Raw genomic sequence first — 18,803 nt, forward strand, 5'->3', positions numbered from 1 at the left:
GGGGAGCAGGGGAATGTGGCAAAGGGGGGGGTGTGCAGATCACAAGGGTGGGGGCATCCTGCATCTACCCAGATCAGATGCAACCTAGAACCTGCCCTTTTATTTATTTCCCTTAATGTGCCTTATTCCTGACCTTTGCAATACCCTGAGTTCTGCCTTGTAGAAATAAAGTATTGTTTAACTTGAGAGAGTCTGCATAAGTCCTTAAGTTTGTCTGCAAAAATGTAACAGACAGCTTTTGTGTCCCAACTGAAGGGTGGGGGGTGCAGGTCTGCTGCTATAGCGGAAGACCTCTCAGCAATCTCCTCTGTTTCCTCCTAGAGCTTCCAAGGCTAAGGGGGGAGGGGGTGGAAATAAGGGGCACCAGCATACAATATCACTTCTGGCAATAAATAAATAAATAATAAATAAATAAATAAAATTTGAAGTCACATTATAACACCAGGGCTATGCTCTGGTATTGTCCAAAATTATACGGGTTAACCACAGAGTGTCAGGTGATTCCTAGAGTGCCACCCCCAGAGTCATAGTGTTACTTCTGAGAGGTTTTGCGGGAAGTGATGTCATGTACCAGTGTGCCTGTCCCCACCGCTCAAATCTCTTCAGAAGGTTGCCAGCCCTAGTTCCAGCACTAATTACCCCCTTCTTCAGTCCACCCTACCACCAGTGCAATCCTAAACGGAGTCCTGAGCAGTGCAATCCTAAGAATTTAAGACAATGGGCTTAGAACAGTGTAACTCTGCCTAAGATTCCACTGCAAGACCACTAGTCTGGCCCTTTACTTGAGCTTATCTTTTCTGATTGCTATGTCTCTGAAGACAGCTTCTCTTACCTTCATCGGCTCTCTATGGTCCTTTCCGCACATGGATCTCATCCCTGGTTTTATCAGAGTTCAACTTGTGACACAATGCCTTGCATTTATCCCTGGTTATAACAGCATCTGTTTCTCCCAGGACGAGTGTGGGGCGAAACCAGAGTGACCTCAATGTAATGTGGAAACAAAAAATACCCCGAGATAATTACAGGGGTGAACTTGAGTGTAGTGTAGAATGTAATTTTGGGGACAGGGTTGAACCAGAATTTAAGGTCTAGTGCAGAATGTCTTATTCTCTGACACATAAAGCAAGGAGGAAAGTGCAGTGGCAGAGCATGGGGAGGTGAGGTGGGGGATAGTCCAGTTCTATGCAATCAGACATGCCTTTTCTTGCAAAAATTAGATGCCTCCCCACACCACCCATATGTAAATGATGCAAATAAATGAACAACAAACATGGCTGTCCTCATCACATGTAGATTGACCTCCACTTGTTGCCTTCTTGATGTGCAGTAACAGATGTCCTTTAACATTCAGCTCAACAATACTTAACAGTGAGGAGGAGGAGGAGGAGGAGATTGGTTTTATACCCTGCCCTTCACTTGGCGTCTCAGAGCAGCTTACAATCTCCTTTCCCTTCCCCTCCCTACAATAGCTGATCTGTGAGGTAGGTGGGGCTGAGAGAGCTCTGAGAGAACTGCTCTTGAGAGAACAGCTCTGAGAGAACCCAAGGTCACTCCAGCTGCTGCACATGGAGGAGCTGTGAATTAAACCCAGTTCTCCCAGACTGGAGTCCGTGCTCCTAACCACTACACCAAACTGGCTCTCCATGAACTGGCTCTGTACTGGTTATCCATGATCTTTCTCAATTAACATTCCTCCCCATGTCATAACTCCAGATTCTTCTCTTTCTTCTACTCTGCCATTTTGCTACCCCCTCTTGCCCAGTTCCTCTTGCAGTTTGGCAGGAAGTGGGAGAACTGCTCAGAAATCTGGCATGGTCTGGGGTGGGAGGACCCTACAATGATATCCAAACACATGCACAAGAACATCAAACCACTTACACTGAGTCAGGCTCCTGGTCCATCAAGGCCAGTACACTGTCTACTCAGTCTGGCAGCAGCTCTCAAGAGCCTCTGGTAGAAGCACCTACCACCTGATCCTTTTTTAGGTAGAGATGCCAGGAAGTGAGCTCTGACTGGTTCCCTCCCTCCCCCTGAGAAGAGGAGGAGGGGGAGAAGCCTCAGCCAGTGCTTTACCAGACCCTCTCAATCGCACAGGAGAGGCTTGCCTATCTATCTCTCCTGTGCAATTGAGAGAGTCTGGTAAAGTAAGCTGTGATGTTGCAACAGCAGCAGAGCTGGAAAAGGAAGCAGGAAACAACCAGGGCCTTGCAGGCCAGATTACAGCCCTCCAAGGGCCTGATCCGGCCCCTGGGCTGCACGTTTGACACCCCTGCTCTACACACACTTGATCTTAACCAAAAGGCCAAGAAGCGATTCACACACCCCTGTTCTAGACCCATGCAGACCCATAGCTATGGTGAGGCCCCTTAAGGCCTGGCCCCATCATGCATCAGCAAGACCCTGCAAGGCAACTTTAAAATTAATTTTTAATCATTTTTAATTCATTCGTAAAGTTGTACTGTGCAGCATGCTTTGTCCTGCCTGCTTTCTGATTTGCTGCTTTTTTCTAATTCCCTGGTACTTACTAGCTCTCCCCTCCCTCTCCCTTCCTGATTTGCTGGTAACCGTACACTTGCCAGCTCTCTCTCCCTCTCTGCTCTTCCTCTCCACTCTTCTGTGTGTTTCCCATGGTAGTCTGCTGTGACTCTTCATCGTCTTTTCACTAAAAGTGCAGCTGAACTTTGAACCCTGGGTGGTAGGCACATCAGAATCATGGTTGTTGTTGTTTTTGTCAAAGTCAGGTGGGCAGCTTTGTACGGTGGGCTAGGATCTGGGTAAACCCAGGTTTGAATCCTGTGCCATGGAAGCTTGCTACCATTTTCAGTCTAACCTTCTTCACAGGATCATTGTGAGAAGTTGCTGAATAACTGCTGAAGTTATTTCTGTCCTTAAAGAGAGGAGAACTAACACAGACATTCATACAGAAATATATAGACAGACACATAATGACTGCCCCACCAGAATAAATTATGCCCCACAAGCCAAAACATCCTGGCTACGGGCCAGAACCCATGGCTTTTGGCTCTGGAATGGACCACCAGGATCAAAATCATGCTCTCTGGTGGAGTCCAGACTGGTTCGTTGTCTTCTCATAATGACACAGAAGATTTTTTGCTTTCCTCCATATGTCACTAGAACATAAGGTCATACACTTGCTTTAAAAGCACAGCTTGTAGCCGTTTGCTACCAGCTCTATGACAATAAAAGCACAATGATACCTTGACATATTAAGATTGCCTTCTTTAATTCCAGTAAGCAGCATTTTAGTTCCCGCCCAATCACCAGCAGATAATTATGCTTTTTTATGCTGTTTCCAAGAGGAACTGTACTCCTGAGTTTCCAGGCAGCAATGAACAGTTGGGGTGATGAGGGAAAGAAAGAACTGCTTTTTGGGTATAAATAGCAATCAAATTGTACTTGTTAGATCTCTTGATCAGATAACATCATCCTGTCTGTCCCAAATATGGCCATGCCCATATTTGTAGCTGAGTGGAGGAGGGGTGGGAGGCAAAAGAGGCAAGATTGGTGCCGGGAGTAGGGTTGCCAGCTGACCAGAAAAAAATGGCTTTGCCTGTTCTTGTACCTCTAGCAGCTGCTTGATTTTCAGAAGTCAGCTGTTGAAGCTTTTCACAGAATGGAAATAATCTGATAATGTCTATCTCCATGCCATACAAAGCTTCTCCATTTGATTTCTGCAAACAAAACAGCTACTAAAGGTGTTTTTCCAGTGGCCAGTTGAAAAACTGGAACCTCTTAACAGAGAAAGAGGTGACCAGATAAACAGGAGACAAAGTTCACAAGTACCTCAAATATGATATGAACAAATTGGAGTAGCAGAAACTTGTCATCCATGTACAATAAACTCAGTTGGCCAAATGTCCCACTGCTAACAGAAATATAAAATGCACAGAAACCCCTTCCTCCTCCTTTATATCTGGCCCATCTAGTACAAGGGATAGAAAAGAAAATATTGCATGAGACTCAAACTAGACAAGAGCAAAAGGGGCTCAGGAATGAGAGGGAAACGGGGGAGGGGAAGTTGAGAAAAAACAACCCCCAAAATTGCAATCTGAAGGAAATATTATTGGATGATATACTCACACTCTTGCTTTTGCTTATAAAAAATGAGAAAGATTTTATGGGTGCAGAGTAAAATTCACAAAATGAGTAATGCAACTGACCAAAATATCTGTCTGAGATGAGTCTGTGCAATGCCTCTCTTGCTTGTCTTCAGAGGTATAAACTGCCCATTCCTCTTCCATGGAGGATTAACTCAAATGCCAGTGATGTGAATTCAGATGTCAGCAATGTTAACTATTTCATCCCACAGAGAAGAGAGGAAAGCCATGGCTGTGCAGCACATGCCACAATTTATAGCTAATTGGATCTTCCGGTGACACACACAGACAGAGGTGGAGCCGACAAAGGAATGCCTAGCATTCCCTTTGTGTTACATCACAAAACAGCTGAGAGTGCAAATCACAGAATGAAGAGCAATTGACATCAGATCCTAGAAACACTGATGTGCTTCCATTGCATGTGTTCTGCCTGTGTGCCCATACATACCACACACAAACACAACATCTAGTGAGGGGGACAGAGAAGGAGGCAAGACTGACGTAAACCAAACACACCATATGCCGCCCCTAGTGTGCTACAGTTACCCATCCCACTTAACGTCCCTGTAACCATTAGGGCTCACCTTTGATTTTGTTGCAGTTTTAAAGTCTATACAGACTCTTCTGTTCAAAAAGCCCCAGTCTCGTGATAAGTTGGAATAATACACGTATATATTTGTTCTAATGCTGAAACTTTTGGAGTAAAGAGTAGAAACCTGGGGTCATTCAAAAGGTTCAGAAGCCTTGTGTTCCTATAGAAGTTCTTGTATTGTAAATATTATACCCTACCTTTTTTACTGGCTCCACTGCTGTGGTTTAACAGCAGTCTGAAACACAAACTTTTTTTTTTGTCAAGTCACAGCTGACTTATGGCAACCCCGGTGGGGTTTTCAAGGCAAGAGATGTTTAGAGGTGCTTTGCCATTGCCTGCCCCCACATCATGCCCCTGGTATTCCTTGGTGGTCTACCATCCAAATACTAATCAGATCCAACCCTGCTTAGCTTTTTAGATCTGATGAGATCAGGCTAACCTGGGCTATCCAAGTCAAGGCACCAGACTGCTTTTGAAGGCACTGGATAAGAGCCAGTAAAAAAAAAGGTGGGCCCTGGTCACACATGCCGGAAAATGCAGAGGGGGGAGGGCGTGGCTATTTGTGGCAATGCAATTAGACCCGTGACAACGCGATCAGACGCATCGGCAGCAAACCACGGTTCCGTCCCTCGGTGTGTGTGCTTCAACGAAGACAGCCAGAGGGGAAAAGCCGCGGCGGCACAATCACACGGATGGAGTCCATCGGCAGCCCGTGGCAAACCATTTGCCAGTACTGGCAGTACATTTGCCAGTGCGCTACGCCCGCCAGATGTTGTGGTGTGATCGCGCCCGGAAAATCCGCCCACCATTCGTGGCTCTCCCGCGGCAAATTCGCCATGTGAACGGGGCCAAGGTAACCCTTCAAAAATATGCAATCTCACTTTAAAAAAGAGAAAAGATAGCCTGATGGTGATATGAATTGAATGCTAAATGGAACCAAGGTGTTGTTAGTTATGATTAATTTTATCGTATTGATCATATGTTGTTACTTGTAATTATTCTTAGCAGCCCTGAGACTCTTGAAAACATGTTTTGTTTTTTTAAAAAAAACATTTGACTAAACAAATTGCCTTCTTTATTAGACTGCTTTGTTTATGTCAAAGTTGTAATATCTTTCAACAACTTAATACTGGGGAAAAAATTAAAACTTTCAAAAACAAAACGTTTTCTTAAATGAATGGCTTCCTTTGCTCTTTTCTACCGACATCTGGTTCTCACTCTGTGCATCTACAACCTGTTCTCATTATCCCCATGTGTAGTTTATTATCTTTTTGTCCAGGAAAACATTGGTGTATGAGGGGGGGAGAGGAAATGTTTCTGTTGTCATAGCGACAGCTTTGTCCAGCACACTGCGATTCTCCCTGATGCAGAGGAGACCTGACTCTGCTGTGCAGGCATTTCCCCAAGACGGATTGAAGCTGACAGGCTCTTTATGGTCTGAAACATTTATAAAGCAGAGGCCATGTGTGTGCGCCTGTATACATGTGTGTCTGTAGAAAAAGAGAACTGTGAAGGTAGTGAAGCAGTTTCAAATATAACAAAGATGGTAGGAACAGTAGAGGCCGCTCAGTATGAATTTTCCTGCATTTATTCATTGACTACCAAACAATGTTCCACTTGAGGTATTGAATAAAAATGGATCCTGCCAACCCCTATTGTTTGTGAGCAACTCGAGTGCTCTGGAAAGCAGAACTTTTAAATCAATGAATACAATTGCTGGCTTTTTTTTTTTTTTTGGTAACTCGTCCATGTCCCCATCCCATGCCTTTAAAAGCAAATTCATCTGCAGACATTTTCCAGGTACAGTGCTTGTTTCCATGCTTCACCTGCTTATTTCTGAACATCAAGCCAAGGATAAAGGCACACAATCTGGTGTGGGGAGCTTTTCCCCCCCTCGTCAGTTGGCAACACTAACTGTACAGGATGTGACAACAGATGCTCCATTTTTGACAGTCAGTTATATTTTCTCATGTTGCCAGGAAATGCTTCCTTACTCCCTGACATTTAGGAGGTCCCAGGCGTGGGATTGTCACTGTTTCTTGCTGGACCTCCTCTTGCGCCCTTAACAGCAACCCTAAATATAAAAATGTAAGGAAACTTTTTTTCCTGGCAGACAGGTAAGTGTTATGGAAAGCTCTGCTGGCTGCTAAAGACACAGGAACAGAACCAGGGAAATTCTGCCCAGGAGTGGTGAGGTAGAACTGTTAGGGAAGCCAACTTATTTCCCAAGGCAAGTTTAGGACCTTTAAGAAGAGTGCTGCAAGTAAAATTCAGTAGCTGGACTGAGCTCAGCATGGAGATCTTGGCTTGTAGGCTGTATGTGTGTACAAGTTGTTAGGAACTCTTGTGAGCTGGAATTAAGACCTCTCTCTCTCTTTACTGCTCTGATCCTGCATCTAAAAAACAGACATATAGCTGCTGAAGTTTTTCTTGACATTGGAAACAATTGTCTGGTAGAAAAAGCTGCACCTGCTTATAATCTAGGTGGCAGGCTGTGTTAAGAGACACAGTAAAAGAGCTATTTTAAGTAAAAAGGTAAAGGTAAAGGTTCCCTTGCTCGAAAGCCAGTCGAATCCGACTCTAGGGTTGCGGTGCTCATCTCCGTTTCAAAGTCGAAGAGCCAGCGCTGTCCGAAGACGTTTCCGTGGTCATGTGGCCGGCACGACTAAACACCGAGGCGCACGGAACGCTGTTACCTTCCCACTGAAGTGGTACCTATTTATCTACTTGCAATTTCTTGCTTTCGAACTGCTAGGTTGGCAGGAGCTGGGGCCAGAGACGGGAGCTCACTCCATCCCGCAGCACCCAGGTCTCGAACTGCTGAACTATTGACCTTCCACAGCCTGCAGTTCAGCGTCTTAACCACTTTTCTTGACCTGGGACAGCTTGTTTGTTTTTGTTCGTTTGCAAGCATTCCTACTGAACTCTCAGAGATGTTCAAACTGTCATTTGGAAATGTTCGATCACGCTTTTGGAAAAACTATGTGTATATAGACCCTTGGAACTGAGCCTTCCCCTCTCCCCGCTAGTAACTGGCCAGACAGGGTTGCTATTTAAACAGGGCAGCTCTAGATGAGGACCATCTTTCCTGCAAACTACCCTTTCCAACAAAACCGCTACTAGGACAGCCCTGTCCAGGATGCCCAGGCAAGCCCGATCTTGTCAGCTATGCAGGGCTGACCTTGGCAAGTATTTGGATGGAAGACATCCAAAGACATACCAGGGCTGGGAGGCCAGAGGCAGGCTATCAAGCCGCCTCTCTGAATGTCCTCCGTGCCCCAGTAGGAGTCGCCAGGCATGGGCACACACAACTTCCAGGCATGGGCACACACACATGCACACACAACACACACACACAAATGCAAAAATACAACCCTCCCCGCCCCCCTAGGACTGATGGGAAATGTAGCTTCCATAGCCACTGAAAGCTACAGTCTTTAAGCTTAGGTCTGTATATGCCAGCAGTGGCCACTGAAGACTACAATTGTGCAGATGGAAATTCACTCAAAATACACATCTTGCTTAAATTGTGAACAAATCAATGGAAGTGTATGGGGTGCTCAGCTCAAGAGAAAACAGGAATAGCAAGCAGGGTAAGTCTGATTTTTTAAAACACATTGCAAAGATCACAGCATCACTAATTTTTTTAAAGCTGGCCAACTCAGGCTACTACCAGCATCCACAGACATCTTCTAACAGCCATTGCTAAAGGTGTTTCTCCTCAGCTGTGGGAATCCAGTGCAGGGTTGAGGTGTCAGGCAGTCCATCCTATGCATGTTTTCTCAGAAGCAAATATCACTGATTGAATTTGAATTTACAGCCAAGTAAAAGTGCACAGCCTCACTGTAATGTATCCATATCAGACCGCGTGCGCGGCCATTTCGCCAAGCGGTCAGGCAAAGCGACCGAGCTTCGCCCTCAGTAACAATGGGACAAGAGGATCCTAGCCGGCACCTATCGGCAGGCTAGGCTCCTGGCTGAGAGCCTATGGAACTCTCGGCCACTGTAAATAGCCAATCACATGTCTGTGGGTGTGTTTGGGGAGTGAGGTTTGTGCACATATAAACCAGCCTGCGAGCTGGGTACTCTCGTCTTGTTCTGAGCTGAAATAAAGTATGAGAGCTGAAATCACTAGTAAGTCTCAATACTTTTCACTAACAATCTTTAAATGCAGCAGCCTAGAAAGATATTTCAGGTTAAGCTAATTGCCAGTATCACTTTAGGCCCTAAATGTTTGTGGGTGAACTTAATTTCAAAGACCGAGCAATACAACTTACACTGAACAGATCATGCAAGTGGAAATTAAACAACGCAAGAAAATAAGAGAAAGCCATAAACACAATTGCATAAAATCCTTGCTGTTCTAGCATCCATTTTGTAAGCAATTTTTGTTTTATGCATTCATTACCATTCTGCAGCATCAATGCTTGCTGCTTGCTGCCTGTTCTTAGGTTTTATACAGCAGACAAAAGCCCAGAAGGTTTTCAACAGCTGATACAGTTGTTTAGACTATTGGCCATCAATAAAGGAAGAGCTCACTCAGTTTGGCCAAGTGAAAGCTATGCGGCTTCCCACTGGGTGAAGCTCCCTTTAGGTACCTGGTTACTGTCAAGCCATCAACAGCTCAAGCTCTGGGAGAAAGAGGAACATGACAGAGGGAATCAGCATCACCCCAGCATAGATATGGCATCTGTGTCATTCTTTCCTCCTTTTTCCTTCTGGCCTACGTATTTCATATGCTATGCACACAAAATTGGGTTTATTGTTTCCCATCTTGGGTGACTTACATAGGAAGATTAGAGCACCTTCATTATTGTATTGGTTTTATTGTGGTTTTAAATGTTGTTTATTTTATTGTATTTTATCTATTCAATTCGGCTTTGCCGCATGTTAGCCGCCCTGAGCCACTGGGAGGGCAGGATACAAATCTAAAAATAAATAAATAAATAAAATTACATCCTGGTACTTTGAATCAATTTATCGAAGATAACCACAACTGCTTGGCTTAATACAAGCCCACTGTGTGAGTTCAACAGGTTCATTAAATGGGTAACTATCCCAGACTGAGTGATTGAAACTCACTTTGAAGGCTGCCATCTTCCAGGGTTGCCAATTAGTCAGCTTTAACCTTGGTGACTACTTGAAATTTTTCCATCTCTTATACCCAGGTTTGTTTAAAAAATTCTACTTAACGATCATGGATAGTTTTCTATTTGCAGACATTTAGATTAATTAGCATGTGCAAATAATATCTTTTCACAGAGAAATATTCAATTCTCTGTGGATTAAGGCATTTGTGTAAAGTATTAACAGAGGGAAGGGAGATTAGAAATAAACCTACGTTGTTCCTTGTTACTTTTAGTAGGCATGACTTTCACAACAGTTGTTTAGTTTTATGTATTTGTAGCAAATGAGGCAGAGGTCTTTTCTAAAAGTATGGCTTTTGTTGCTGGCATGGTTTATGCTGCTGGTAAAATACAGCTTTTCCTCTTAGCCAGTTCTTCCATTGATACTGTGTGCTGTGTAGAAAGTACCGTATTTAAGAAGCTTTTACCAGCACTTTCTCCATAAATGGACTCCTAGTGGCCTACACAAATTAAAATCATAACAATTACAAAAACATTAAAACAATCAAGACCACCAACATTTTACAACCATAATTTCATGGCACCTACTGGATAGTGTCCATGTTAACACTAGTAACAAGTAGCATTAGTTCCATAAGACTTATAGAACTTTGGGTTTTTTTTCAGGTGTACGCTCATATTCTTCATTCCTGTGTGCTAGAACATTCATAGAGCACCAGCTCTTTTAAAAAGAAAAGTTGAAAAAGTATCCAAGCTGCATTATCAATACACTCATCCAGCCATCCCATGAATCTTTATTGGAATGTTTTATTAATTTCCTTGCTGCTTGTAAATTCAACCTGTATGGCACCAGTGTCTGCGGCTTGGATCCAACAGAAGTTTCCACAGACAGATTTCCATCCATAGAGTGAAGCTTCCTCAACTTCCCCTGCCTGCTGCATTCCAAAATGGCACACTTTCTACTTTCATTCTTAATCATTTGTCAGGCAAGAGTTGGTATTATCCAGAAAGGAACACCAAAAAAATAATGTGCTTAGAAAGCTGTGTATGACTGCAAACAATGCTATAGTTGGCTTGTGTATTTTGTTAAAAAATAGAGAACAGGTGGAAGCTCTGGGATTTCTCTGCTTTAACTTAGAGGGGACAGATGCAAAAGAGGACAGTGCCCCTGACCTTTACTAATTGCATAACAGTAGGAAATTTAACAGATACAGCTTGCCATGGCAAGATGAGAAACTGTTGGATCCCCAAGCATCGAGAAGGAGGCTGGGACTCAGCATATCTGGCCATCATTCTGTAAGTATACGCCCACAACTGAATCATTTTTTTAAAGATAAAAAAGACATGCACACCCCAATGAGAAAGATGGGATGGAACAATGGCAGCAATGAAAAGCGCGGTAGAATGTCTAAAAGCCTATAATCTGTATAGGCACATCCAGGGCTTTTTTTGTAGAAAAAGCCCAGCAGGAACTCATTAGCATATCAGGCCACACCCTTGACAGCACAGCCTATTAGCATATTAGGCTGCACCCCCATGTTACCAGAAGTGTGGTCATCCAGCCACACCCACCTTTTGCTTCTTATTCTGTTTACCTTGTTGTCACCAGGGCTGTTAGGCCATACACCCCTAATGTAGCCAATTCTAATGAGTTTCTGCTGTTGGCCTATTATGCTAATGAGTTCCTGCTGGGTGTGGCCAACTCAGGAGCCAGACCGAACTCCGTTCCTGTGCGTTCCTGCTCAAAAATAGCCCTCATCTGTTAAACAAATGGAATGACATTATAAAATGATTGTCCCAAACCTTTACATTGCAGTGGAACTGCTTTGAATATACACCAATATAAGCAGAAGAAGGATTAAATGGCAACATTCCAACATATATTCAGGAAGCACACTCAAGTTAGCAGATTTTCGTGATTCCAAAATAATTAATCTCTGCTACATTCAAAATAACGAAAAGTCTTTGAAGAGTAACACATTTATAGAGGCATAAGCTTTCACGGTCCTGAGTCTACTTAATCAGATGCAAAAAAAATGTTTCTTTCAGCAGGCAGAAGGGCCAAACATTAACAATTTTATGTGTACTAGAGGTTCATCAGCAGTTAGCAGTGGTCCACATTCACTCTAATAGGACTGTTTACTCTTTTGACTGGATCTTCATCTGTGCTCTGAAATGTTTTGTAAAATGCCTATTTCTTGGAATACTGGACAGCCTGGCCTTGGTTTGTAACGACTCCATACACACATCTTTCTTCAGCTTGTAGCCTTGTACACTACTACCCATTTCAGGTATCTTATGAAACAGTCTTTGGCTGACAAAGGCTTATGCCACAGCCAGTGTATTAGTATTTAAATCTACCTTTTAAGGGGGACCATTAGAGCTGCTTTATAAATGAAGAAATTAAAAAAATAATAAAGCAGCTGTCAGTCAGTCTAATCTACGTCACAGGGTTATTATGAGAATAGAATGGAGGAGAGGAGAACAATGTAAGCCTCTCCTCTCCTCCATTCTATCCTCATAATAACCCTGTGAGGTAGGTTAGACTGACAGTATATGACTGGACCAAGGTAACCCAGCAAGCTTCAATGGCAGAGTGGGGATTTGAACCTGCATTTCCCAGATCCTGTTGAAGACATCAATGTTGGTGCTGTTTATACTTAAAATGTTCAATATGACACTAGCAATCCATTCCTAAATGGCAATTAGCAGCAACTGAGGCAAGAAAGTTCAGAAAAGTATTGCCTTCTTAAATATTCGCACCCAGGACAAGCAGAAGAGGGCTTTTGATGATGGTGGTGGTGGTGGTGGTGGAACAGGTGATGGTGGTAAGTGTTGTCAAGTCACAGCTGACTTATGGTGACCCTCTAGGGTTTTCAAGGCAAGAGACTAGCAGAGGTGGTTTGTCATTGCCTGCCTCTGCTTAGTGACCCTGGACTTCCTTGGTGGTCTCCCGTCCAAGTACTAACCAGGGCCAACTCTGCTTAGCTTCTGAGATCTGATGAGCTTGGGCTAGCCTGGGTTGGGTTGTCAGGTCCCTCCTGGCAACTGGCAGGGTGTGGAGGGGACTTACCAGGAGAAAGAGAAAGTCCCATTCCATGTTGCCAGCATCGCATAGGAACTGATGTCATCACGCCAGCAACTTTTGGGCGATGCCCTGGTATTTGGGGAAAAACTCCATGATAACACCGGCTTCTTCCATAGAATTTTTGCCCAAATAATAGACTGTCACCTGGAAGTCGCTGGTGTGATGATGTCACTTTCTATGCGATGACGGCAACGTGGACTGAGCCTTTCTCTTTCTACTGCTAAGTCCCCCCCCCCATCAGTCAGTTTATGGGTGGCTAAGGGGCAGGACCTGGTGGTGGGGGACCCCTGCCTCTACTGGGGGGTCTGGCAACCCTAAGTCTGGGTCATCCAGGTCAGAGTGAAAAAGGCCTTTGCCTACCTATATTTGGGTGCTTCAGGAGACGGCAGATCCGAGCCTCACGTTCCAGCTTCTGGTGATCTGTAGAGAAAGAAGTCAACAAATCAGTTCGAGACAACACAGCAAGTGCACCCTTAATTCAGGGGCATGCTGGGAAGTCAAAACATCCCAGGACAATATAGCTCTTAAACAGCCCATGTTTGTCTTAGCTTTGTAAACCTGACAGGCTGAACACGAAGGCTGAATGAGGTGAGGAGGCAGCAGTAGCAGCTGTCCCACACCCTTCACATAACTACCACTTTCTCATCATGAAGAGGACAGTCCAAGAAATACAGTTTACTCACCACTGTTTTCTCTTCACAAAGAAGGCAAGGAGGCAAAGGCACATGTGTTTAGACCTCATGAGAAAGTGGCTGCTGCCTCGGCCTTGCAAACATGGAAGTTCAGGCATGAGCTTACCTTCTGCCTGCAGCTTTCTCCTCCCCCTTGCAAAGCAGTGCCCTTTGTATCCATCCATGGGCTGCCCTTATCATAGCCACGGCCTCCTCTGCTTCACAAATAGAATGGTCCAGGTATGAGTTTGGCAGCTGCTGATGCCTCCTCATCACTCACCATGTCCTCCTTGCAAAGGACATAGAGTGACTTGGGTGGCAGCAGTAGTTTTCTAGATCAGCAGTACATAAGGAAATGGCTTGGTAAATTAAAGGGCCAATCCATGCTTGTCTCATTTGGAAAAGTATATTTGATTATACATTATATCTCAAAATAATTTCCCTAAAATTAGTAACATAATCCCGGCAGCAACTGAAGTAATGCCTAGGGTTGCCAAGTCCCCCCAATGTCCGGGGGATCCCCTGGTTTCCTATGCTCCCCCCCCAAAAAAAAACCCTGGTGCCAGCCAGCTGGCAGGCAGGGGAGAGTCACCGCATGCCTACGTCACCCGGAAGTGACACTCTGGTTTTGGGGCAAAACTCTATGGTAGAATTAGCTTCAAACCATAGCGTTTTGCCCAAAACCCAGAGTGTTGCCCCCGACATCACTGATGTGCCTATGTCACTTCTGTGTGACATAGGTACGTCACGCTTCTTCCCTCCCCTCTTCCAGAGCATCCTGGTAAGTCCCCCAACAGTTTCTTATTTGGATCTGACAACCCTAGTAATAATGCCAGTGGTACAGAAGATCTTGTGATCATTTTAGGCTCAAGGTTACTCATGGAAATGTGGAGCATACCTAATAGATTCTGAGTCAGCTGCTGATTTACAGTAAAATCACACATGCATCGTAAAACACAGGAAGACTAAGATGTGATTAAAATCATTCTTCCTGCATGGCCATCAGTCAATACAGAAACTCACTACAAACACACTAAAACTGCTTTTCCGTCAGTCAGACATCAAAACTCGATATCTATGTATTCAGAAATACATTTCTGTTCTTCACTCATGCACACCAGCAATGGGAGAAGGTCACGTTTGAATTTACACTTAGAACTGCCAACTTTTAATGTCCTTGTGCAATCCAATCTCCCAGGGCTCCCTTTCTGGCTTTTCTACCACGTGCAATCCAACCAGGGCTCCCTTTCTGGCTTTTCTACCACAAGGCTCCTGTGACTAGGGTTGCCAGGTGCCCCCTGGCCACTGGTGGGGGATGGGGGGGTAGGGTTGTCAGATCCAGGTTGGGAAACTCCTGGAGATTAGGGAATGGAGCCTGGGGAGGACAGAAACCTCGGTGGGGTACAAATGCCATAGAGTCTGCCCTCCAAAGTATCAATTTTTTCCAAAGAAACTGATCTCTGGAGTCTGGAGAAGAGCTGTAATTCCAGGGGGTCCCCAGGTCTCACCTTGAGGCCAACCACCTTGAGGCCAGCATCCCTACCTGTGGCTGATTTAGTACCTATTGTTGTTTGTAAAATCAGAATAGCCTCAAATGTAGAAAGAGCCAGTACAGTATGGATCACTTCTTCATGTTATTCAGTGGGGTAGCAATATCACAGCAAAACCAAAAAGGGCCTTGTGGTGCCAATACATTCCTTTTTATGTTTCTTTACATAATCCATTGGTAATATGCAAGCAGGCTAACAATGACAAAACTCTGCACTATACTCAATATGTTGACAAGTGGTTAAGACACTGAATTGCAGGCTGTGGAAGGTCAGTAGTTCAGCAGTTCAAGACCCGAGTGTGCCGCATGACGGAGTGAGCTCCCGTCTCTAGTTCCAGCTCCTGCCAACCTAACAGTTCGAAAGCAAGAAATTGCAAGTAGATAAATAGGTACCACTTCGGTGGGAAGGTAACAGCGTTCTGTGCGCCTTGGTGTTTAGTCATGCTGGCCACATGACCACGGAAACGTCTTTGGACAGCGCTGGCTCTTTGGCTTTGAAACGGAGATGAGCACCGCAACCCTAGAGTCGGATTCGACTGGCTTTCGAGCAAGGGAACCTTTACCTTTATGACTCTTTACTACCATTTTTAAGTGACCCTCCTGCATCCTCTCCCTTGTAATGGTGTTATGTGCACCCTAGTTCATGTTGTTTCTACAATTAGCTGAGCGTCAGGCAAGAGTAATATGGAAGGTTTTTTTTAAACTAAATAAATCTAGTAACTCCTCAGCTCTGTCTGTCTCTGTGCCTCTCCAATGAATGACTTCCTGTAGCTGTTCTTTTACACTTATCTTTCCCCTGTGTCCCTGAGTAATTTCCCCTGACTATTTTTCTAGCTCACTTACTCAGTTCCACATACACTGATATACATCCTCCTTCCCCAAGCAGTGAGACATTTCCAGGGCAATTCAACAGGATTTTGTTGCTTGGCAATGAGATATGATCTTTTGTAATATTCCTTTATTTCCAAAAGTGCAAATAAGCAGACAGCCAGCATAGGGAGAATTAATAGTTCTCAGATATCATGAAAACTGCACCCACAGATTTTTCAGGTACTTTCCTCTTTTAGCACCTTAGAGAGACTGTTCTACCACCACCCACCCTGACCCTCGCAGTTTCTCCTGTTCAAGACTCAAAGTCAACAAACCACTTCTGATTGTTTTCAGCTCTCCCAGGACCAGGTCTTTTGTCAAACTAATGGCCCTTGATTGCCCATCCAGTGCCATTACATAACAGCAGGTATAGCATACAACAACAGCAACAGCAGCATGTAGCTGAGTGAAAATCTTTGGTTTTGAACAGCTAGTGGAAGCTGACAAACTTGTTCTCTAGATATTGAAGCTTCAAATCAAGGATGCCTCTTGGTCTAGTTAGCTGAACAAGCATGATTTTTCCCCAGAACTTTACTAGCAAGATGGTTGTGGAAGACAGTAGACTCCTATAATACAACAATACAAAGGGGAATAGATGGTCAAAATTTACCAACTAGCAGGGCTATTTTTGGGCAGGAACACACAAGAATGGAGTTCCAGCTGGCTCCTAAGTTGGCCACACCCAGCAGGAACTCATTAGCATAATAGGCCACACCCAACAGCAGAAACTCATTAGGATTGGCTACATTAGGGGTGTGTGGCCTAACATGCAAAGGAGTTCCTGCTACAAAAAAAGCCCTGGGTTTTGACAACAAACAAGGTAAACAGAATAACAAGCAAAAGGTGGGTGTGGCTGGATAACCACACTTCTGGTAACATGGGGGTGTGGCCTAATATGCTAATGAGCCGTGCTGTCAGGGGTGTGGCCTAATATGCTAATGAGGTTCTGCTGTTGGGTGTGGCCTATTATGCTAATGAGTTCCTGCTGGGCTTTTTCTACAAATAGAGCCCTGCCAACTGGCAACTTTCCCGCTGGAAGATGTGAGGTCTGTGATTTGATGTTATGTACAAACCTTTGCTAAGCTAAGCAGAAAAAGTATTGTATTAGATCATTTTTCAACTGTAACTCAAAGGGTCTTATCTATGGCATCTGTAAATGTGAAAAAATATACATAGAGTACTTTAAGGCCGATAAAGATCAGAATCACAGAACACAGAAGTTGCATCAGACGAAGAAGAAAAAATGCTCCCCTCACCAAACACTTTGCTGCAGCTGGACACAGTGATAGAGACTTCTCTTTCTTTGCTCTGGAATATGTTCAACCTTGTAACCACCTGCAGATGACTCAGCACTTGAAAACCAGAGAATTGTTTTGGATTCATACCCTCAAAACTTTAACCCCATATCGTCTAAATGAACAGGTGGACTGGTGTGTGGTATGATTTTTTTTGACAGTTTAACATCTAGTTTGCAATTTATATTGTTTTGTAGTTTTAAATGTTATGCTGTATGTGGGATGTGCAATCACATGACTATTTCAAGGCACTCCACAAGGACTGCATCATCCTTCACCTGGTATAAAGCTCCAGCACTTTACTTGTTCAGCACTGCTCTTTGCTTAAGGGCAATTTTACTGAGGACGCCTTGGCTATACAATCTTTGGAAGGCACTTTCTGGAACAGAAGTAACAAAGTAATTTTACTTATTAGTTACTTTTTGAATTAAGTTTCAATATTGTAGAATGTATTGGTTTATACATTTTTTTGTTTTTAGATTATTATCAGTGAAACAACATTTGGCATGTTATTGCACCTTTGGAGGCCTCGTTTATACTTTTATTCTGTGCTTAGTGGTTTAACTTTGGAAGTAAGTCCATATGTTTTTTAGTAGTATATAGGTATCATTTATTTATTCGTTTTATTATATGTATTTCATTTCACATTTTTCTATTTTTTACAGCAATTCTTTTCTGGTCCATCTTGTATCTATGTTACATAATTATATGATTGTATTGTACTATGATATAAGCCAATATGCTCCTCATTATGTTTGACCTCTAAAGAAGGCCTATACTGGCCAAAACACGTCAGGTCAAGTCCATTGGCCCTTGTGTGCTAAATTTCGGCATTTTTACATGAGGTGTGAGTGGGCCCTTATATGCTTTTTAATTCTTTGTTAATAAATACATGTATCTTTTCATACTATATAGTTAAGTTTTTATTGTTGGCCCTCTGTTCTGTTAGACTTTATATTAGTTACAACCATGTAGACAAGTCCTTCAGACAAGTGCCATTTTCACTAGACATGCCCTTTTTCTTTTCACTTCCTATCTCTTTGGTTTTGCCAGCCTATGTACAATTGCTCCTTCTCATGTCTTTCAGCATATTTCTTGTGGTTTGTGTGGAAGTTAGATATTTAAAATGAGAGGCAGACTTAGCTTTGTTCTGTCTCTTCCTCACTGCACACTGCAAATGTGTCCTGAAGCTCAGGAACAAAAGTCTCACACTATATAGAAGTGCCAAAACATCAAAAGCTTAACAAGCTCCAGCAAACCATTAATGGCTATAGATGTGTGAACACACTACTGATAGTTCCTTGTTGCTGTCATCTTTTAGTTTGTCTACCCCAATGGGAATATGGTGATAAAAAATTCAAGTTTAATTTCTCTCTGTGTTCTTGTGTCCTTAAAAACAATTACACTCTTTTATATTTTAAAAAATAATAGGGGTACAGAAAAAAGGGATATATAGGGAATAGAAACAAAAGTAATTATATAGGAATATTTATATTAATCAAGGACATTCATATTATATGTAGTACATTACAC

At 43.4% G+C, this 18,803-nt stretch overlaps 1 protein-coding gene across 1 annotated transcript in view; it reads right to left on the reverse strand.

Annotated features, from left to right (window-relative positions):
• The window catches only part of CAMK2A (calcium/calmodulin-dependent protein kinase II alpha), a 186,853-nt gene that overhangs the window by 85,367 nt on the left and 82,683 nt on the right, over window positions 1-18,803 (reverse strand). The window contains exon 3 of the mRNA XM_015426573.1: window positions 13,246-13,305. Within this exon, the coding sequence (XP_015282059.1) occupies window positions 13,246-13,305 (60 nt within the window). The remainder of the gene's footprint in view (window positions 1-13,245; window positions 13,306-18,803) is intronic.

Source organism: Gekko japonicus, unplaced genomic scaffold (assembly GCF_001447785.1).
Source record: "Gekko japonicus isolate JY-2015 unplaced genomic scaffold, Gekko_japonicus_V1.1 scaffold1447, whole genome shotgun sequence".
Lineage (NCBI taxonomy): Eukaryota > Metazoa > Chordata > Lepidosauria > Squamata > Gekkonidae > Gekko > Gekko japonicus.